The 22,618-nt window shown below is 33.3% G+C and overlaps 2 protein-coding genes and 1 pseudogene across 2 annotated transcripts; all 3 read right to left on the bottom strand.

The window, feature by feature from the left end:
- Positions 1-3,130: 3,130 nt before the first annotated feature.
- On the bottom strand, positions 3,131-4,533 carry LOC114423981 (annotated as a pseudogene).
- A 964-nt stretch (positions 4,534-5,497) lies between these two features.
- LOC114423455 (cell division cycle 20.2, cofactor of APC complex-like) lies at positions 5,498-7,814 on the bottom strand. The gene is made up of 4 exons (XM_028390218.1): positions 7,451-7,814; positions 7,055-7,342; positions 6,701-6,970; positions 5,498-6,384 (listed from the first exon to the last, which is right to left on the bottom strand). The coding sequence occupies exons 1-4, from the start codon at positions 7,496-7,498 to the stop codon at positions 5,662-5,664; spliced, it is 1,329 nt and encodes a 442-aa protein (XP_028246019.1). The 5' UTR covers positions 7,499-7,814; the 3' UTR covers positions 5,498-5,661.
- Positions 7,815-11,812: 3,998 nt separating this feature from the next.
- Positions 11,813-21,467, bottom strand: LOC114422567 (vacuolar protein sorting-associated protein 36). The gene is made up of 8 exons (XM_028388999.1): positions 20,727-21,467; positions 18,156-18,359; positions 17,370-17,463; positions 17,213-17,270; positions 16,191-16,260; positions 12,955-13,090; positions 12,788-12,872; positions 11,813-12,218 (listed from the first exon to the last, which is right to left on the bottom strand). The coding sequence occupies exons 1-8, from the start codon at positions 21,369-21,371 to the stop codon at positions 12,161-12,163; spliced, it is 1,350 nt and encodes a 449-aa protein (XP_028244800.1). The 5' UTR covers positions 21,372-21,467; the 3' UTR covers positions 11,813-12,160.
- Positions 21,468-22,618: the final 1,151 nt, after the last annotated feature.

The raw sequence follows: 22,618 nt of genomic DNA, 5'->3' as shown, positions 1-22,618 counted from the left end.
AATTAGTATTTATATGAGTCTTCTTTTATTTTATAAGACTAGGATTGATTTGTTTACAGTTATTTTTTTAGGATTATTTTTGGATTTGATATTAGATAAAAGTGAAAATAATTTAGTATGGATAAAAATTAAGAAATATAAATATTTATATTCTGGCGAGATTTATATGTTGGTGTTATTTTACTTTTTAAGAGTTTTTTAATTTTTTATTTAAATTATTTTGAGAAATTTTTTAGTTTGTATATATATATATATATATATTAAGTACTATATACATATTTATTTTATCTGGAAATATTTTAATTTGTACTATTTTTATAAAAAATCCATTGATTGATTTTTTTTTAATCATTTTTTTCGACAAACTAATTGTATGACAAGTGTTTCCAACCTTTTCAATTATTATACATATATTTTAAAAATATATAATGATTCATTTAAAAAAAATTATTGGCATTATTAAAGATATGAAAGACTTTATTTATTCGTATTTCATGCTTCAGTATGAAAATAATAATTTTTAATTTTAAAACAATGTAATTATTTTTAAATTTAAATATAAATTAGTTTTAAGATGACAAATATTATATAATGGAGAGCAAGGATGACAATGGCTGGCTTCACTTCATCCCCAATGAGCACAAATGTCACCGATGAAATCCGAAAACTTATTAAGATGGTGTATTGCGACAGGTACAAGATTAAGGAGGAAATGGGAGCGCTTCACTTTGGTTGGGAAGACAAAAACTTGATTGTTGCTTCAGCATGGAAGTTACCAAGATAATCAATTGTGTTAGGCGATAGACTCATTCTAGTGTTTGCTTGCATGCTTGTTTAGTCTGTAGATTACTTCTGATATTCCTATTGTGGTGTTTTCTTGCTTTTCCACATGTAAACTAACGTACAATCTTAAGCCAATAACCAACTTTGATTTTATGTAAGTGCTTTTCTTAACGTGGCTGGAGGACAAGGGAGCAAGAAGCAATGAAGCTTATGCTTAAGCTAATTATAATGAATATTTTCTAGTTTGATAATTTGTTAAAATAAAAGAAATCAAATGATAGTTTGGTATATAAACAACCTACTTCTAGTGTCTAGAAACCAACATTCTGCTATATACTAAGCAAACAAAACAACACAAGGAAACAAAGAAATAAAGCATAACAAGGTTCCTGTAGATGGTATATATAGATACAGATTAGAGCCTACAACAGTTTATCTGTGAGGATGTGTGTTTTGGTGCATTGGTAATGTAGTAGTAATGCAAGTCAAGGGAAATATAATTGGATCTATTGGGAACAAAACAAGCATTTAATAAAGACAAAGCACACAAGTGTAGTTTCTAGTTTTTACACAAGCATCAACATTGAGAACTCTTGAACCATTTTATCCCAATTGAATTCCAACAAACAATTCACTATCTCTGCTAAGAAAATGAGGTTTTTTGAAAGAAAAAAAAAAACAGCGAAAGCATAAATATGAAAACCATCACTATCACTAAGTGCGTGAAAATGAAGTGAACAGAGAAGAGAAGCATTGTGAAATGGGAAAATAAAAGGGAAAGCTTAAAGAAAGTTTAGATGTACGTGGTTGGTGGTCCAGTCCACAGATATTGTATGTAGACTTACAGCATTTCGTTCGTGCTATTTTCTGAATTATCCCTTTTCTAAACCACATAATTCTCTGTGCATTCTAAATTACCCAAGTCAAAATCTATTAGGAAAGTCAAAATTTGTGGAATCTTACAAAGGGATAAAAAGGAAACACTTTTGTATGTGTTTAAGTGTCCTGATGGGGATGACATGAACTAATTTACTAAACAAACAATAAGCAAACAATGTGCATTCACATCAACAAGCAAATCCATTACAGAAAGAAAGAGTGAGAAACATAAAAGCATGTATACATACCAGCTTGCCACTTTCAGAGAACCATTTACTGAAGAAACAATGTGCATTCACTTCAAAAAGTTGGACCTGTGGGTATCTGAATAGGGCAAAATTAAAGCAGCCAAGTTAATTATTGTTCCGTTTACTGCATCTTTATCACCAACTTTCCGTTTACGAATGAGCACAAATCCATCAGCTGGACATATGTAAGCATTCATTAAGCGGGTTTAATGACTTACCGGTACGACGCCAGTGCAGTATGAGGGAGACAGCCTTCACGGTGCAAGCTCCACTGCTTCAGGGGGACAGAGCTTCAGGGGTTATTAGTGCTTTTTGGCGCGAGGCAATATTTGACCTATTACATTCTAAGACGGTTCTTTGTAACCATCTTAGAATGTGGGATGTAATTTTCAATTTTTATCCTCCAAATTACAAAAATGTCACCGCACTCTGATCTAAAACAGTCTTTCAGACTCATCTTAAAAATGACATTGTAAAAAGAACCTTTTATAATAGTGTATTCTTGACATATAAAAACCTTGCATGTTAATTGTAGTATTTCAAATGTTGCACAAAAGCATCTGTTTATTTTTCTAATTGAAAACTCATACTTTAAGGTTAAATAACATGTTATAACTTAATATATAATATCTTAATTGTTTTTGTAAAGTAGATTGTAAATAAAGGATTTTTAAATCAAAATAAATAGAAAATAAAATCAAATTAATTTGTAAAGTATTTACAAAATACAAGGTTTTTTGGTGATTTTTTGTTAACAATTTTTAAAATATTTTCTAAATATGCATATTTTTTTAATATATAATTATATACATATTAAAATAATTTTTGTTAATTATATTACCCAAAATGTCTTCCATAGTTACTAAAGCTTAAATAGCCAATTCTGGTAGACTTACGGCAAGTAACACATTTAGATGCATTTAATACTTACTATTGAGTATTGACACTAAAGAGACCCAAAGACTGGATGCAAGCACAACTCCAACAAAAACAGGTTCCTTTTTTAAACTCAAACATTGTATTACCTCGGATCCTATATTTATATAAAAAAAAAAAGTTATACTGTATTTTATGTTATAATTTGTTTCTTATAAATAAAATCAACCAGTAGTTTTAAACAGAACAATTATGGTATATAAAAATAAGCCACATACATTTTATTTTATTGCATTATATAGCATAACAATTTGGTGGTCTTTTAATTGCATGGGTGATTGTAACATGTAAAAAATAACTGGTATGTAATGATCGTCCATGTTCTCAAACTAGTTAATTCGTGTCGCACCATGATTTCTTCTGAAGCTCATCAATTACTTTCTGATCCACTTGAAAAGCTTTGGTGAGAACCTCAGGAGAAATAGGTGGATTGGCTTTAAACAAAGCATTTGCAATAGTTGTAGTTCCTGCATTTTGGCTGCTAAGAGCAGGAATGGCAACAGCTTTGTCATATCCCACATTGAGTTGGAAGTGAATGAGACCAATTGGGAACACAAACACATCACCCTTGTTCAACACTTTGGTAAAGAGATGATTTTCGCCTTGGTTGGAAGTGACAAATCCAACGTAGAGAGTTCCCTCAAGAACTATAAGGATCTAGTGCCTCGAGGGTGAGTGTGGGGAGGGTTTATGCCCTTAGGTGCAAAATCTATGTGAGCCAAAGATATGCCAAGCATGTTAAGTCCTGGTAGTTGATCAACAAATACAGGAGTAACTTGCGCATTATTAGGGTTGTTAGTGTTCCCGGGTTCCACGTTTAGGAAGAAATCTTAAGGTTTGACAACCTGAGGGTCTATGCAAAATTTTCCGTTCACAAATACTACAAATCACAAGGCAAAGGTTTTAATTAAGAAAAATCATCGATCACAATAATATTCTTGAATATATATATATATATATATATATGGGATTTGCTAACCTACATATTTTTGTTTTTTTAGTATAAGTACGTTAATATTTTAAAATATACTAATAATGTAACTTGTTAACATATTCATACTAAGAAAATAAGAATATATATATATATATATATATTTTATTTTTTAGTATGAGTATGTTAACAAGTTACATTATTATATATTTTAAGATATTTTCTAATTATAACTTATTAACGCACTTATACTAAGAAAATAAGAATGTGTATATTAATAAACCCCGCAAACAAGCATTTGTTAATGTATACACCTTTATTTATCAATAGGAGTGTGTTTAGCAAAGTAAGTCATTATGTATTTTAAGATATTCTTTAATTATGACTTATTAAACCACTCATACTTCAAAATAATGTCGTGTCTATATTAGCAAAATTATATATATTATGCAACAAGCTTAAATTTTGTGTTGAGGAATGTTTAATTTTACATACCACCATCTTTTTCTTTGGCTGCCACACAAATTTGCAGAGGACTGGGTCATAGGCAGAGACAACAGAGGATGTCAGAGCCAAGATGGCAACAAGGAAGTAGACAACTTTCGTTTTTCTCCCTCTTAAATGATTCTGCTGTGTAATCACTTGTGAGAATTGAATTTTGATTCATGTGAAACTTACTATTTATAGGGATGAAGCGTTGAGTTGGTTTGCAATTTATCTGTACCGTTGTTAATTCTTTACCTGATGAGGAACCATTCCTTAACAACTACATGCATGAGGCATAGGTGCGGAATCAAAGAGTAGACTAAGGAGAAGGTTCATATATGTGGAAAAGAAAAAGCAAGTGTTTCGTTAACTAAATCAAAGTTAAGTTTAGACTTTATCTCAAAATTACTGACTTGATGATAATAGTTTAAAACTTTAAATTGGTTTCCTGCTACTGTTGCAAGTTTAAACACAATAATCAAAGTAGTTCATGGAATATGGAAATTTTGTGAGAGGTTGGGTCACAATCGAACCATAACTAATATATATTTACCAAGTCTAAAAATAGAGACCATTTCTTATTTGCCCTTTTCAACAATTAATCAAAGACTCCGGTTGCAACCAGAAATTTTATCGCTGGGTCTGTGTGATTTGTTTTCTTACACTACTAAAGTATTGAATAACATAACAGTGTTTAAAGATGTGAACATCGGAATATATAAATGTTAGATATAACCTTTGACTTTGCAGGGCCTGCTGCAATTGCTAATTCGGGGCTTAATTAAAATAATTTGCAAAGGAGGGCTGCTACAAGACTCTATTGGAAAAGGGATTACGAGACACTTGGAAGCTTTGAGATTGAACCACAGTAACCGGCTAATTTAACCAGGCATCTTTTCCTGAGATTATTCATTCATTTAGGGATCCCTAATTGTTAACAAGACATACTGCTTACACTATACTGCTTTAAGTTCTTAGGTTCTTATATTCTCCAGGTATTATTACAATTACAACCGCTCCTTACACACTACATACTAGTTTAAGTTCTTAAGTTAGAAAAGTAAATCGTGAATCCCACTATACTTTTTATTTCCTTTTCAGAATTAGTGAGAGAATCATGGTACTGTTTCACTGTTAACAATGCTCTTATACTTAGACACCAAAATAAGATAACTTACGGATTTGGTGGCTCTCAAAAACATTAAAAACAGAACGAGAAAGATCAAACCAACAATAAAACGAACACATATGTATGTTTATAAATCTGTTATCTGTCATAATATATATGTACAAAGAATGGTCAGGGTAATACTAAAAACTAAACAATGGTTTAATAAAATGTCTACAATATTTACAACTCAGTCGCAGGCTAGCAGACAATTAATTCTACATGCATATTCAACGGATACAGTTCACGTTAGCAAAGGGCTCAACGTTAGTTTTGGGTGCTGGTTTGGAAGCCTGTGGAGTTCCAAAGACATTCCAAAATCTCAGTGTCTCATCCCCTGCTGCAGAGGCCACAGTACACCCATTTGGACTTTGCGCCATATACAGCACCCTGGAGGTATGACCCTTGAGCTCTGCCTTCTTCAGCATTGAAGGATATTTCCAAAGAGCAAGCTGGTTCTGGGTGAAACCATGCGAGCTAAGTAATTCACGCTCATTCTTGTTCCACAGAAGAGCGCACACTTGTGAGCCTGTGTCAACAGAGTTCAAGCATGCTCCCGTATGAGTGTTCCAGAACTTAATGCAGTGATCACCCCCACCTCCACCAGAAGCTAGCAGATTTGCCTGGAATGGACACCAAGCTAGTGCCCTCACAGCAGCTTTATGCTCCTCAAACCTGTGAAGCCAACGGGTCGGTGAATTTGAGGAAACCATAGCCCTGTCCCATATGTGAATAACATTATCGTTGCCTCCACTTGCCAATTGTTGTCCGGAGGGAGACCACCTGAGCCCACAAACCTCCTGCTGATGTCCCCTATAAGATTCACCAATATGATGTCTCACTCTAACATCATTGTTAACAATTCTACCATCCATCCCTCCTGTTGTGAGAATATGATTGTTCCAAGACAGTGAACCTACCCGTGCTTGATGTCCACCTCTCAATGTTCTTACCTTTAGTCAGCAAAATCAAATCATCAGATTGCATAAAAAGAAAGTTTCAATTTTATAAGAACAGAAAAGAACATCACTGTAACAATCTATTCTATGCCATCAACCTTATAATAAAGCTCTACTCAGTAAACCAATTAGAATTTACCTCATATAAGGTTTTTGAAAATTATTATTTACTATAACAAAAAGCCTTAAAATCAACAAATTTTAACTATATGATCATTCATACTTGGATAACAGTGTTACAAAACATTACACTATGAGCCAGCGTACTATGATAATACAAAGATTTGTTGGGAAAAAGTATAATATTTACCAGCCTAGAAACATTAGAATCCCAGAGCAGGACATGCGAGTTGTTCAAACCGATGGCTACATGGCATCCATCGGGAGCCCAGGCAACGCTTGTGACAGGACCCTCTTCCTCATCCACAGTGACAAGTTCAGCCGTGGAGCTATAAGATGCATCCCATATATACACGGTGTTTCCAAGGGCAATGCTCAAAACATTGTTGTTGCCCCAGTCCAACAGATTTAAATAAAAGTCATCCAGTATATCCGGAGCATCCAATACCCTCTCCGAACTCTGATAACATTTTCTCAAACAGATAGAGTACAATTATTCAAGTGTCTGATTAGTAAACAGGGTTTAGAAGAATTTTCAATATACCTGAGGAATGTGGCGTCTATGCTTAGAGGAAATGGGTGGAGGAGGAGGGGAAAAGATGGAATTGGGAATGAGTTCAACCCGCCGCGTTCGGGGTTTGCTCTTGAAGGCCAAAATTCGGGTCCGGTTCATGTTGAAGGCATCAGCGAGTTGCTTCTGGTACGCTTCTCGCGATGGTGACATCACCAGAGGGTTCTTTTTCTCTTCTTTTCCCTTCTTGTTCCCTTCCGTGAGCATATAATGCGCATAATCGAAGTCCATCGCAGAGCGATTAGGAATAAACCTGTCCAACTGTTTCCAAAAACAACAAAGTTAGGATTTTTGTTCGAGGTAAATAAAGAAGTTAGGGTTTAGGGTTCTTGTTCGAGAAAAATAAAGAGGTTAGGGTTTAGGGTTCACAATTTCTTGAGAATTCATTCTGCGGAAGGGGAATCGGGACTTGGTCATGGCTGGATCTAGAAGCCCTGCAAAAATGGAAAACAAGTAAATGGAGAAAGCGATAAGAAAGGAAATAAGAAAGAAAAAAAAAACAGAGAGACAAGAACGGTAATGGTGATGGTTGATGAATGATTAAGCTTTTAGCGCGTTCAGATCAGAGAAAGAAAGTGATGAGTGAGTAGCAGAAGAAGTGGATTTGAACAGAAAAACAGGGTTTCTTTTTATATGAGGGGTCACATGAGGAAGTAGCCGTTGGGCGTGGTATGACGGAAATACCCTTAAACCCCTTACTATCGTCGTTTTGCAATGGCGGTAGCGGTAATGATAAGCTGGCGTCTTTCTTTCTTTCGCGGGAGGGTTACTAATATTGTTATCACCACCCATCTTATCTTATATCTTATGAAAAATATTAGTCATTTAATCTTTATTTTTTATTTTAAAGTTTTAACATAATTTATCATTTTATGCAATTATAAAATATTAAATATATTCTTAATGTCTCGAAATATTTTTTTAAAAAAACTAGTATCACTTTAACTTCTTTGTTTTTAATCTATACGTTTAACCAGTAATAGTGTATGTTTAATCTATTTTCAGAGTATTTTAAGGAATAAAAGTAAAAAATTAATCATATTTCTTAGTTTTTTTTTTTTTTGTAGAGAGCACATGTATCATATTTCTTAGTATCACATATGGAAAAGAAAAGGCAAACCCCCTTTTCCTCAATTATATGATTATGAAGGTGAGGTGGGTTTATGCTTTTTTGTTGTTGCCGGGAATTAAGGGTGTTTGAAAGAATTTGCTGATGCTGCACTTTTTGGTTGGACTTTTTATCAAACATGAAATGTGCAAAGGTATTTTTTCTAAAAGTCATATGTTGTTGGTATTTGATTCTGCACATTTAATTAAAACAAATGTTGTTATTCAAGGAGACTCAGAGGAGTTTTATATGAGATTTATTCTAAATGTTTAAATTTATAGTATCAGAAGGCATTTTAAGGGTCTTCATGAAGCTCAACTACACAAAAAATTTCGTTTGAGTCTATTTGTGAAGGCGTGTTTAGACTTTCTAAAACAAAGTAATGGTTTTTAATTAATTTATAATTAACTTAATAATTTTATTAATTATAATTATTAGTTAATGATCAGATGAACCAAAACCATCAATTTATAATATTAAAGGGACCTAAATCATGAATTTAAAAAATTAAGAGATTAAAATTATAATTTAACCTTAAAATTATTTATATACTTTAAATAAAATATATTCAAAATCTTTTAAAGAATGTCCTTTAATGATATTAAGATAAAAAGTATGAATGATGTATTTCCATACGAGAGAGAGGAAATCTGTGCAATAAAATTATATATTTCAACATAATAAAAGATAGTGTAATAGTCACATTTAAATTTTTGTTGATTTTGGATTTTAAGTTTCAAGGCCGAACGATCATTTGGGGCAATTTTTTTTTCAAATTTATCATTTGAGAATAACATTTAAATTGATACCTAAAAAGGAATAAGTCGTAACATCTATTAAAAAAATTTCTTTTTTTACGATGCGATCGTACAAAAGTTTACAACTTTGATTTTTTATTTTATTTTTTAAATATGATTTTAAAATTGTAAGAGTTTTTTTTTCAATCACTTTAAAGTAGTAAAGAATTTATTTATTTATTTTTTCATTGAAGTCGTAAATTATTTTATAACTTCAACTTTTTTTCGTAAATTATTTTTTCAAAATGGTAAATAATTTTTTATTTTAATTATTTAATAAATTAATATATTTTTCTTTTTTTAGTTTTATTTAATATTTTCTATATTGTTTTATATTTTTATTTAATATTTTCTATATTTTTTGTATATTATTTTATTTAATATATTTTCTATCTTGCATTGCATTTTGTTGATAGTTGTTTCCTCTTGTTCTACGATCTCTTCCTCTTCTTGTTCCAGGATGATTAGGTGTAATATGTAATACGATTTCTTCTTTTTTTTTTACATTGAAATCGTAAAAAGAATTACGACTTTAATTTTTATTTTTTAAATACGATTTTAAAGTCCTAAGAGTTTTTCTTTCGACAACTTTAAAGTCATAAAGGATTTATTTATTTATTTTTTCATTGAAGTCGTAAATTATTTTATGACTTTAATTTTTTTTCGTAAAGTATTTTTTTAAATTGTAAATAATTTTTTATTTTAATTATTTAATAAATTAATGTATTTTTCTTTTTTAGTTTTATTCAATATTTTCTATATATTTTGATATTTTTTATTTAATATATTTTCTATGTTGCATTGTATTTTGTTGATGATTGTTGTCCTCTTGTTTTTCGATCTTTTCCTCCTCTTGTTCTAGAATGATTACGTGTATGTTGTTGTTGTTGATAAATTATAAGTTAATATTATTTTTTAATATTAGTAACAAAATATTGTAATATTTTAAGCAAAAATATATTAAATAAAACAATATAAAAATATTAAATAAAACCCAAAAAAAAGAAAATATACATTAATTTATTAAATAATTAAAATAAAATATTATTTACCATTTAAAAGAATACTTTACGGAAAAAAAAATGAAGTCATAAAATAATATATGACTTCAATGAAAAATAAATAAATAAATTTGTTATGACTTTAAAGTCATCTGAAAAAAAAAACTCTTACAATTTTAATGTCTTATTTAAAAAATAAAAAATTGAAGCCATTAAATATTTTACCACTTTATATAAAAAAAAAATAATAACACATCTTACAACTTATCCTTTTCAAGGTATTAATTTAAATTTTACCTCAACTATTCCCAAATGCTGGTTCGGCCTAGTTTCAAAGACTTCTTATTTGTGGCCAGACCCAATTTGTCAATTATAGCCTAACTTATTGGGTGACAAGGTGATTTGATTGCTACTTTATTGGGTAAATTACGCCGTTCTTGTTTGTAATGTTACGCTTTCACAACTTACTCCCTAGACTCTTTAATTACTTATTTTTACCAAACACTCTTTAATTACTAAATCTCCTATAAAAGAGATTTAATGATAAAATGACATATCACATGGGAGGCTTTATGATATGTGTATGTAAAAGTGAAAGGAATATTAGTGCTGACTGATAACAAGCCAACTAAGAAATAAGTTTATATGTAACTTTTCGTAACTTATTTGGGACTTTGGGTCTTTTAATTTTCAAATTTGTAAATTTTGCTAGTTGGCTTTTGTACTTCTTTTTCTAGAACGACAAAAGTTGAATATTATTCTATAATTGTATAAATTTTTCAATAAAAACACATGCATATCAGTTATTACAGTTGTTATATTTTCATTAAAGAAGTACTATTATTTTTTTGTTCATTAAAAAATAGAGCCAAAAGGTGCTTATAAGATTACACCTATGTCTCGTAACGACATTTCTTATTTGCTCTTGAATGATGATCTTACACTAACTTGAATAATGAGTAAAACGCTTTCTTTTATTTTAGACACACAAAATTCAACTTAATGATGATTCTACATCTCCTAATTGTTCCGTATAGATTGCCTATCACCATATCTCCCTATACTCTTGTTGTGACAAGATACTTTAGGCATGTCTTGTATAACAAAAGAACCTGAATCACTAGCAGACTTTTTTCAAATTATAAGGGTACCAAACCTGCGCGAGTTATCAAATACTTTTTGGTTATTAGCTTTATCAAAAAGGTTTGAAGACTATGGTCAAGTAAAATCACCTAGGCCTTAGTTTGCCACTTGAAGAGTTGTGAACTATCTAACCAAGTAGATTGCCAACACCTTTTTCAGGCTTGATGCTTGAAGAAGAACTGTGAATTGTCCAACCAAGAGCCTATCACGACAAACTACACACATAAGGTCGACCATTTAATTATTGTGAACAACACGTGTCAATGGTTGAGAGGTCCTAAAATCCCATAGAATCAGCAAGCCTTAAGCCCTCAAGCCCAGTATAATAAAATTCTATATCCTCCTTAAATGAGACTAAGGCACCATTGACACCAGCATCACCCTCCCATCATACGTGATTAAGACACCACTCACACCACCCCCTAGAAAAGGAGAGAACTGTTAAGACATGATAGTTAAATAGCATGACTAGCCCAAGTCATGTACATACTAAGCTTTAAGAGTATTTGATGAGTGTATTCTTTTTATTTTTGGTGTACAAGGATGGCAATGAAGTTTAAACTTAGAATCTCGTGAGAACTATCCAAATCTCTCGCCATTAGGCCAACCCTAGTAGGTTTGTGAGTGTGTTCTCTAGTGTGAACAATTTAAGACTCATTAAAAGTAATTAACAAATAACAAATAATTAAGAACTCACGTTGAGTATTGGTATCATAATAAAAAAGGGGGATGGATATCAGAGTAATCCTCAACATCATCATACATCATGTATGGAAAGCTAGGCTAAGAGTAACAATAGCTTTTGGAATGATATGACATGATACATATAAGTTTTGCTTCGAGTCTTTTCAAGTATTTATAATCCTTCTACAGAATGATTATGTGAAGTGTCCTCTACAATGAAAATCTCACATTGATTGAAGCACAGTAAAACTGTATGCGTGTGTGTGTACATTTTTCCCTTCCTGCTTATCATCGCTTTATCAATTTAAAATTTATGCATACCTTGAATTAAACATGCTTGGGATTCTCAAGCATGAGTATCGTTAGCCTGTACCCACGAGGCATAAATTCCCTGATCTTTCACTCTGCATAAATGGCAAAATAACACTTTACAATAAACAGCTTATATTAGTGAAATCAATCAATGAACAAAATCATGTTCTATCATTGAAATGTTATATCAGAAACCAATGAGGTGTAGGAACAGGGATAGCAATTAATATTGCTTGAGAAGCTACAAAGCAGAAAGCTGGACTTCAAGGCCAGTGATACTAATTTCAAAAGGTGAAGCATCAATTTTCAAATAAAAATAGCATACTCAATATATATGAAGTAGGAAGACTTGGTTATTTTAGCATATTATATAAAGAGAACTTTTCTAATCTTGAAACACTGCAACTACAAAGAGAATTATTTTTTTATGTGTGAAGGAATGCAATGATTGTCTCAACTCTCAAGTATAATTTGAAAAGATTAACAGAACATCGGAAAGACAAAACAAAATGATAAGGACAAGTGGTCAACAAATACTGAACAAGCATAAAATGTAGCCTTAGTACATACAAGTTTTAGCTCAAGGGGGCTCCAGGGGGAACAGTTTTGCTGGAATATCAATAAGTCAAAACAGCAGATTAAGTATAGAATGTTTACTTACAAATACATATAATCTCGGTCAATTTCCACAAACAAGTTAATATAAAAGCGAAATCCATCAGGGCTGATATCTCTGCATAGTAAACCTGGGAAAGATTCCATGAAAATCAGAAGTCGGTTATGTAGCTAAAACCCAATAGTATTGAAGAAAGTGATCCAGCAGCATACCTTTGCTCTCTGCAGACAAGAGATGCTCCTTTGCCATTGCTGGAGCAACCCCTAGTGTCCTTGCAGCATCACTAGCACTTATTCCAGCTCGAAGGGCGTCAGGTTTCAAAACAAGCATCTTGACTTTATTGAAAACCTACACCAAACAACAGTTAGTCACTTTTGGCTAATTAGACCGCCTTCCATCTCAACATTAGTAGAAGTTGATGTCAAAATGACAAAAGCATTAATGAAGACTGACATCTTGAAAAACAAAAATAAGGCAAAGTTCCCATCTTATCAAAAAAAAAAAAAAACAGTGCAGAAATTGAAATCATCTATCTAAAATATAATCTCATGTCCGCATAGCAACCTATTAAAGGTAAGTTATAAGCACATTAGCCAAAGAAATTTATATGGCAGATGGAAGAAATAATAGAAATCAATAAAATTTTGCAGACGTTGTATAGTCCATTGCAGATAAAAAAATCAAAACTAAAAATGGGAGATCCAAAGTTCAACTTTGGAACTAAAATAACATGATGAAATGTTTGGTAAAAGAACAACCATGGCTGAAATACTTTATGCTTAAGTAATTGGAAAGAGATATAGTGCTTTACTGCTTTGCACAAACTGGACCATTGATCAACCTAGTCAAAAGGCCAGATCACAGGATTACCGGCCGAATTGCTGGTCCAGTGATCCAACCAGAAGAGATACAAATGGCAAACAACCAAGTTTATGCAAAGAGGAACTAGTTATTTCATCCTCTCATGCTATTTTCTTTTCTTTTACTTTTGTAAAAAAGGTAACCATATTCAAAATATACTAGCAAAACAAAAACCCTTGAGGCAACCGAAATAAAGACGCTTAAAGGATTTTGATAAAAATCAACCTTAAAATAAGGATAAACTGATAGTGAATATAAATAAGAAAAAAAATGTTAGTTGGTTAGTTAGGCAGCTATTGTTTGTTAGAATTTTATAACTGTAAGCCGTTGGGTAGCTGCCAATAAATAAAGCATAGTTGTTGTACATTTTAGACAGACTGAAATGATAATCAAGAAGTACAATGCACAATTTCTCTGATCTGTTTCTAATCTCTCTCTCCCTCTGTCCTCTCTGTTCTGTTATTCTTCTCTCCTCCCCTCTTTGTTTCTCTTTTATCTTTCTCACCTAAATTCAATATCAGTGGTATCAAGAGCACAGAAACATGATCACAGGTGATGATGAATGAAGTGGAAGAAAAATATGTTCAAACTGAGCAGAGGCTTGCAAAGGTTGATAGACTACCAGACATGGAGGAGGGCATTCCTAATCAGCTGCAGCGGCTAATGTGCAAAAGGGACGACACCCCCAACAATCTTGGACTTGGTCACAGAGAAGAGCGCCACATGCACGCCATAAAGATCACCTTCAAGATTTGATGCGTCTGCGACAGCATGGCAGCTTGGCTGATTTTCAACCCTAGTTTGGTATCTAGAACCTGATTTTCAACTCTAGTATAGCCTCGCCTAGAAATCCCTTTCAAACTTTCAGTCCACAGGTGATCCTCATGTTTACTCTTCCTCTGCTCATGCTCCAATTCTGGCAACTGTGCCTATGACATTTTCACACTCTGAATATGAGCCCCTAGAATAGAACATTTTCCTCATGTAAAAGCAGCAGGTAAAGAGTAACAGAAGGTCATTGAATAAACAGATTTGTTGTAAACCCCGACATTCCAAATCAGTTTCTCACAGAAGATGGTGGAGTGGCAAAGTAACAAATGACTACCAGGATTGGAGGCAACTAGATCAGCTCCTCTTTCTATGCTTCTGTCATCTCTTCAAAATTTCTGCTCAATTTGGCACTGTAGAGTAGGCTGCCTATTAGAAATGAACCGGGATTAACTCAACCCCAAAAGCTAACTCGAAAGGAGAGGATTACCCAAGACTTATAAGGAGCAACTTAGCCATATTCTTAGTCAATGTACCCTCATTACCAGCATTAGACCTCTAGAGGATGAAGCTTGCAGCATTGGACATCAACCCAACTTCAAGATCATATAGGCTTTAATACCATATTAGAAATGAACCAAACTTAACTCAACCTCAAAGCTAACTCAAGGGGAGAGGATTACCCAGTCCTTAAAAGTTAAAACGAAAATTTTGCCCCCATTCCTATAGCTGATTCAAATTCTGTTAAAACTGCACTGACACTTGTAATATTTCATTCATAAAAAAATAGTCATTGACATCCACTCAGCATGCTGTTTGGGGAAGGCTCATCAGTTGCCTTCCGTGTCATGATTGTCATCTACTGCCATTTACCCTTTTTTAACTTATATTTACTGATCTTAGGGACTAGCTCCTATGTTATCATCTGGTGGAATCTCAGACCATGTAACTTATGCTGATGCCTGCACGCACTAAAGTTGGATTTATTTACTCCATTCTAAATCTGAGGGCTGTTATCTTTCATTAGTTTAAATCTATTGTAGAGTTGCTACTAAACACCAAAAGCAAATATGTCCAGCCTGATGGTGAACAGGTGTTTCACCCTTTAGACTAGGCTGTCTGATTATAAATTCCTTAGGTCACTATAACATGTCTTCCACCCATAAAGGATACAAATGATTTATCAAAAGATGGTATGCTTTATATCTCTAAGGATATCCTCTTCTATGTTTCATTTAAGTCTGACAACTCTCGATTTTCTGCCCTTCCCCTCTCTCCCCATTTCAGCATATCCACGTCTTCTTTCATTTCCGATTACTCCCACTTCATCTGTTTCTGATTCTGTCTACCACTTCTTCCACCTCTCCATTCTCTATCCCCCAAACAACATTCTGTTTAATCAGCAGGATGTTAATAACCATTTTTAATAAGGAACTTGATTATTTGATGAAGTTTACTTGCAGTAACCTAGTTTTGAATCTGCTGATAAATCTTCAGTTTTCAAGGCAGGCTGCTATGGTTCATACAACTATGCTCTTTCTCAGTCCTAGATGGCCCAGGAGACAAAGGCCCAACCTCATCTGTGGGACCCACCCTGTCCTATAACACCGTTTGGGAACAGGGAAGAATCTAAGTAAAAGTCTAAACTCAGGACTTATTAGACAAAAATAGGTAGTATAAATACAAGCATTCTAAAACAATCCACAAACCTGATCCCACAAATTTGTAATTAATAGAAGGATGATTTCCCCAGTTAAATAACAACAAAACCAAAAATAAAAATTAAAAAACTACAGAAGAAAAGATAAAATGAACTTACCTCCTCATCACTGTGGGACTTCGTCTGTATCACCATGACTCCACTATCAAACTTGCGCAGAACCACTTGGCTGAAACAATTGAATAACATAATCAAAGCACGGAAATACAACAAACCAAAAAGGGAATTGCATTAAAGTATTGAACAGAGTAGAATCCTAACAAGGTAATTAAAATCAAGATTTTACCTCAAATTGCAAAGGAGGGTACAAATTGTAAAATCGTAAATCAAATCGTAAGATTTTACAAAGTTCGTATGCATATGCTATTATGCATATAAATTCATATACATGCCTATTAGTACATATAACCCATATTCATAATCCATATTCCATAAATGTCATGCATAATATTCATAAGTCATAACCCATAATCCATCTCCACTTTAGTTCAGAACTGTGACCAAGGTAACATAATAAGAGGTGGATGTGGGTTCTAACAAGAATGTAAGAGAGAATAAAACAGCGCCAAACAATTGGGCAGTCAACAGTGCCAAACAGAGAAGAAATTCAAACAAATAATAGAACAGAGAAAAAATGGTGACTGGTGCAGAGAATAAAACTTCAAGCAGCAATGGTGGGTGGCAGATGACTCAGACAGAGGGAGTATAACAGTGGTTAGGATTCATTATGAAGCAGAAGCAGCCTCTTTGTCCTTCAACTAGGGTTTGCTGTCAACAAAGAAGCAGCAGCTTTGAAGATCACTAACATTAAAAGCAGGTAAAAAATGAAACCGGGTTGAAAACGCAACTGGGTCAGTTTCGAGAAATCATAAAATCGCAATTTTACAACTTGGATCAGGATTTTACAACAATTTCACTCCAACTACAATTCCATGTGCTATCTGAGTCATTCGGAGGGATTAACATCGTAAAACCCTGCGATTTTATAATTTTTAATCCCGATTTTAACTACCATGAATCCCATGGAGTATGAAATGAAGTCACCTACTCACCATGTCTACAGTAATTAACCGAATCACAGTAACAGAAGTAATTTAAATAGAAGATAATGTAAAACATACACATCAAACTTCTCCCACAGAGAACATGCTTGCAACAAATCATCAGGTGAGATCAATTCTGTTTATTAAACAATCAAAAGAAGGGAAGCATTAATTCAAAAAATGTACTACTTGAAAGAAAATCATGTCTAAGGGAACACAGAGACAGTTTTGAAACCTGTGCCACGAGCACGGTTGAAGAGACAATATATATCAATAAGATTGATAATTCCCCCAGCTTTCTCAAGTGGAACTTTAACAAAATCTGCCAACTAAGCATTAACAAGGACAGATTAGATTATTTTAAACAAATAGAAAACTAACAAAACGCAATTAGTCAAATGACCATGGGTTAACTCCATAACATAAATAAATAAAGGCCATATTTTTCTTAGTACTTTTATACAAGTAAGAAAAACATATAAAATGATACGCACACAGCCTGTAGGTGTTAGTAAAATATCAAAATCAACAACTCATATCCCCAGGTATGAGAGACTGAATAGGAGAGCTTTTTCTAGATTTTTGCATAACAATTGAGCCAAAAGACCAATATTGTGCAATGCAGAGAAACAGATACACTGACAATTTTTTTCATGCATAATGATTTAAACCATAGCTTTATGTACACAAAGCATATTTTCTGTTTTTCAATTAATCCAGGATATTCTAATCTTCTGCGGACTTTGGAAATGTTTTTTTTTCAGAAACTGAACAATATAAGTCATGAGAATGCCCCCAATAAAAAGAGCAGGAACAAAAGGCTCCATGGTAAAAAATCCTAATCTTGAACTGTTTAGATCAAATCATTCTTTTAGATGCTAAGGAAAAAAGACCAATAATAATAATAATAATAATAATAATAATAATAATAAATATCTTTCTTAAAACATGTCTTACAATTTGCATGATCTTTCAATTACTAAGATAGTAATGCATGATTGAGGAGAAGTGATAAGACAACCTGACGAGAAAGTTGTTGATGATACAAAGCACCTGCAGACTCTTTCGTAACAGGGGATATAATACCAACACTCAATAACCAATCTTGCATTTCTTCCTTCGAACCCATCTCCTCATCATTAGTTGCATTGGTTTGAGAATTTGAGCCAGACAAAAGTTTTAGCCTCATTTTCTCTGCTAGCATCACCATCTCTTTAGCCTTGCTCTGCAAATCCAAAATCAACACAAAACTTAAGCACCTTTATCTTTATACAAACTAAAAACAAAACCAGCTAAAGAATTTCAGTACAAAAATACTTTACGATCTAACTACGGTTGTCACAATCAAGTAGGAGAAACTATGAGTTAATGACTGTTTGCACAGCATAAAGGTAGAGTTCAATGTTCAGCGCACAAGTTCACCTATAAAATTAGATAAAAATTATGCCATTTATTGGATCATCGATTATTTGCCTTAGTGGTTACTCGTCAATCAAATCGAGTGATGTTTCCTTTTTTATTTACTAATCCTAAAAAGAGAAGGAAACACATTTTCTGCAAATTACTCCATATATACATAATTCAACACTGCCAATGACAAATAGAGTACAATTTCATAAATCTGCATGATTAGGTTGCAGGGATGATATGGTTAAGAATACCTTTGGCAGCATGATAAAAATGCAGCTTATATATGCAAGCATCACAGCCAACAACCACCCAAATTTCCTCACAACTCATAGCCCAAGCAAGTCATGATAAGCATAAAGATTTGAAAAATGGTGCACTTGTGAATCCTGAACAAATCCTATGCCAAAATTATAGGTTACAGCTCCCTCAACTGCAAACCAACTACACTTTCTGGGAAGCAGAATTCAATTAGATTCAATCCATCTATATTATCCCCTTTCCACCAAAAGCTCAAAGCAGATAATCCATACGGAACAGTTTCCTTGACACACACGGGTAACATTTCTCTCTCTTACAATAATTTTTTATCTCCCCACTCGTACATCCATTCTCTCCTGAACAAATCCTATGCCAAAGTTATAGGTTACAGCTCCCTCAACTGCAAACCAACTACACTTTCTGGGAAGCAGAATTCAATTAGATTCAATCCATCTATATTATCCCCTTTCCACCAAAAGCTCAAAGCAGATAATCCATACGGAACAGTTTCCTTGACACACACGGGTAACATTTCTCTCTCTTACAATAATTTTTTATCTCCCCACCCGTACATCCATTCTCTCCTGATGAATTAAAAAACCATTCTGCCAAATGCCATTGCTAAAATCATAACAACCCTTGTTTGATCCAAGAACCAAAAAAATTATCTATCCAATTTCCAATAATATTTTCACACAATCATTCAGAATAGACACAAATAAACAAATTTGGTTACATTATTTGAACATGAAATTATCTCCTGATGAGTTATAAAAGTCATTCATAACACTGTTCACCAAAGTCATTCCTCCCAAATACCATTGCTAAAACTCAAAACAATCCATATTTGCTCCAACAAGGAAAAAATTATCTATCAAATAACCCTTTCACACAATCAAAGTAGACACAAATAAACACACCATTTACATTATTTAAACATGACATAATTGACATCATCCATAATTATGTCTATCAGTCATTTGTTTTTCAGATACATGCACCTTCAAAAATGAAACCAGCTCCTCTTAAGCGAGGAACTTACTTTAAAGGGTAAAGTAGTAAGTAATCTCAGTCGTCATTACAGAGAAAATCAATAGTCGATGTCACGTGAACTGAACATGTATAGCAAATTACATATCTCAACCGCTGATGAAAAAACTACCATCAATATTACGTGTACATGTATAGCAAATTAAAAATGTGTTGAAATATTAGTCATTTACTTTCTCATTAACAACTTTACCCTTACTCAAGGAGTCAAATCCTTCAAAAAACACTCCCCAAAATCAAATGGGACTAGCTGTTGCATTCAAACTACAAGAATAACATTTTCGCAAACACATTATCATACCATAAGAACATTCATTGTAAACCTTTTTTGCGTATACACCCATCTCAAAATGGATCCAACTCATCTAAAGTGAGCAACTCAATGTCAAGGGGAAAGTAAACAATCATTGATAAGAAAATCAGCTGTCTATAATTCTCATGTATAACAAATCATAAATGTGTTAAAATATTAACCATTTGTTTTCTAACTACGACTGTGATTACTTACTTTAACCTTAGGGGGTGTTTGATAGGGGAGAAGTTTTTTCATACCCAGGAATCATGATTCCTGGAAATATGTAAAATACATTTGGTTAGTCTTAATATGTTTCCTGGAAATTAAAGATTCATATAAAATATGTAACTAAAACTTTTCCTCCACACGGAAAAGTTGGATTCCTGTCCCCCCTTGGGAATGTTTTGCAGAAAAGTGAGCTAAAATTGATTCCGAGAATCATATTTCCCTTCATTCTTCTTTTATTAATTGCATAACCAAACATGAGAATCATAGTTTCCCAATCTAAGATTTTCCATCTACCAAACATGAGCTAACTATACAAAAGAAAAAAACATTTCTGCAAACACATTAGCATACCATGAGAGCATTCAAATCCTGAAAAGCCTCCTGCAAGCTCCTATCAGTACTCTCCCACATTTCCTGCTCCTTCCTCAGTATCCCAGACACTCCCACCATCCTCACCGTTCCGTCGCTCGAATAAATCCCGCCCGACGATGATGCTGTCGCTGTTGCCGCCATCACTGCCGAATTCGACCCCGAACTGGACCCACTCTCCGCCTCCTGCCACGCCCTGGCGCGGCAATTCTCCATAAACTTCGCCAAAAACGCGTCGCAATCCCCCTTCCCTCTCACCACCGCCGTCGCCACCACCGATCGCGAACCCGCCGCGGAGACCCTTCCCTCCGGCGACAGTGACACCTGGAACCGGACCCGCGGCGAGGCGAACACCTTCCGGAGGGACATCTTGGGGGAGAAAATGTGGGAGACGGCGGCGAGGGGGATGGCGCCGGCGGTGCCGCCGGCGGATGCGGCGGAGTCTGGGAGCCATAGTAGGCGGTGCGTGGTGAGGATGAGGAGGCCAGATTTGAGGTGAGGGAAGCTGGGGTCGTCTTCGCTGAGAAGGTCAACGCCGGAGAGGAAGAAGCACTCGATTTCGTTGGGTTCGAGCACCGGGCGGCCGCTGCCGGTGAGCTTCACCGGCGCCAAGCAGTTTCCGGCCATCGGCGAAAAGCGAGGTTCGACGTCGTTCGGAAAGTGGCGGCTATAGTTCTAGACTTCTTCTAGTGGGAGAATAGATGTCCCTTAAAACAAAAGAATATGTATCTAAAAAAAAAAACTTCATTATAAAATTTGTCCCTTCCTTATATTTTAAGATTTAATTTAATTTTTCAATTATTAAAATGTTTAATTTGGTTCCTTATTGGTTTAAGATGAAATAATTACACTCTTTTCATCATATATAAATATTCAATTTGCTTAAAGCTCATGGGGATTCAAAATATTTTACATTAGTTGTCAAGTAACTAATATAAAAAATATAATATTTGTACATGAGTTATATTCACTTATGTAAAAAGTATCGAGTTAAATAATTAACAAATCTTATGAAAATTATATAAGGAAAAGTATCGAGTTAAATAATTATATAATTAAACAAAAAATATTATGTTATTTAGAGACTAAAGTTATATAAGGAAATTTGAAAACAAAAGAAGAAGATATTATTAATTTTTATTGTTTATACATCAAGATATTATTATTTTAGACTTCATGGATTTTTCACTTTTGGTTTTTATTTTATTTTTGTATAGCAAAATCTTGTTTTATATAATTAAGGTAAATTTAATTATAAATTAAAAAAAATTGATTCTATGAGGTGGTGTTGTTGGGTTAGCAAGGAATCTAAAAGAGAATTGAATAAAAAATTTTGAAATTTTTATCACTTTGTTTGTTAATTCAATTAAAACGATCATTTTTTTTTTATTAATCAAAGTTTCGTTAAGAGATTGTCAAAAAAAAAAACAAGGATAACACAATCATATGAAAAAGAAAGTTTTGTAACCCTTTAACACCAATTTCATTTCCAAGATTAAATCACAAAATTAAGGATTAGAGAAAGATAATTAGACAAAATTTATATTGGTCTAGTCCTTAAAGGACCTACATCTAGTCATTCTATCCCGTAGAATTTTCACTAATAATTTAGTAGATAATTAAATACAAATACTATGCATATGCAATTTTCTAAATTTTACTTTGTGAATGAATGAATACATGATTTTGATGATGTCAAAGAAGAATCAAACAAGGTTGTTTCAAAGGTTAAGCATTGCTTCAAGATTAATACGAGGTTGTTTCAACAAATAAAACATTACTTCAAGATTAACTCAAGATCAAGTCTTGTCTCGAAACAAAGTGTTTCTAAGACATCCAAGGCTCTGGTAATCGATTACCAGGCAGTGTAATCA

This window comes from Glycine soja, chromosome 8 (genome assembly GCF_004193775.1).
Source record: "Glycine soja cultivar W05 chromosome 8, ASM419377v2, whole genome shotgun sequence".
NCBI lineage: Eukaryota > Viridiplantae > Streptophyta > Magnoliopsida > Fabales > Fabaceae > Glycine > Glycine soja.
The sequence above is the reverse complement of the archived record's forward strand: the minus strand, read 5'-3'. Positions and strand labels throughout refer to the sequence as shown.

Coding starts and splice junctions, on each gene's coding strand:
- LOC114423455 (XM_028390218.1), bottom strand. CDS start 7,498: ATGACCAAGTCCCGATTCCCCTTCCGCAGAATGAATTCTCAAGAAATT. Junction 7,343..7,450: donor GAATGAATTCTCAAGAAATT/GTGAACCCTAAA, acceptor TTTTGGAAACAG/TTGGACAGGTTTATTCCTAA. Junction 6,385..6,700: donor ATTCTAATGTTTCTAGGCTG/GTAAATATTATA, acceptor TGCTGACTAAAG/GTAAGAACATTGAGAGGTGG.
- LOC114422567 (XM_028388999.1), bottom strand. CDS start 21,371: ATGGCCGGAAACTGCTTGGCGCCGGTGAAGCTCACCGGCAGCGGCCGC. Junction 13,091..16,190: donor AGTCCCACAGTGATGAGGAG/GTAAGTTCATTT, acceptor TGTTTGGTGTAG/GTTTTCAATAAAGTCAAGAT. Junction 12,873..12,954: donor CTTGTCTGCAGAGAGCAAAG/GTATGCTGCTGG, acceptor AATCTTTCCCAG/GTTTACTATGCAGAGATATC.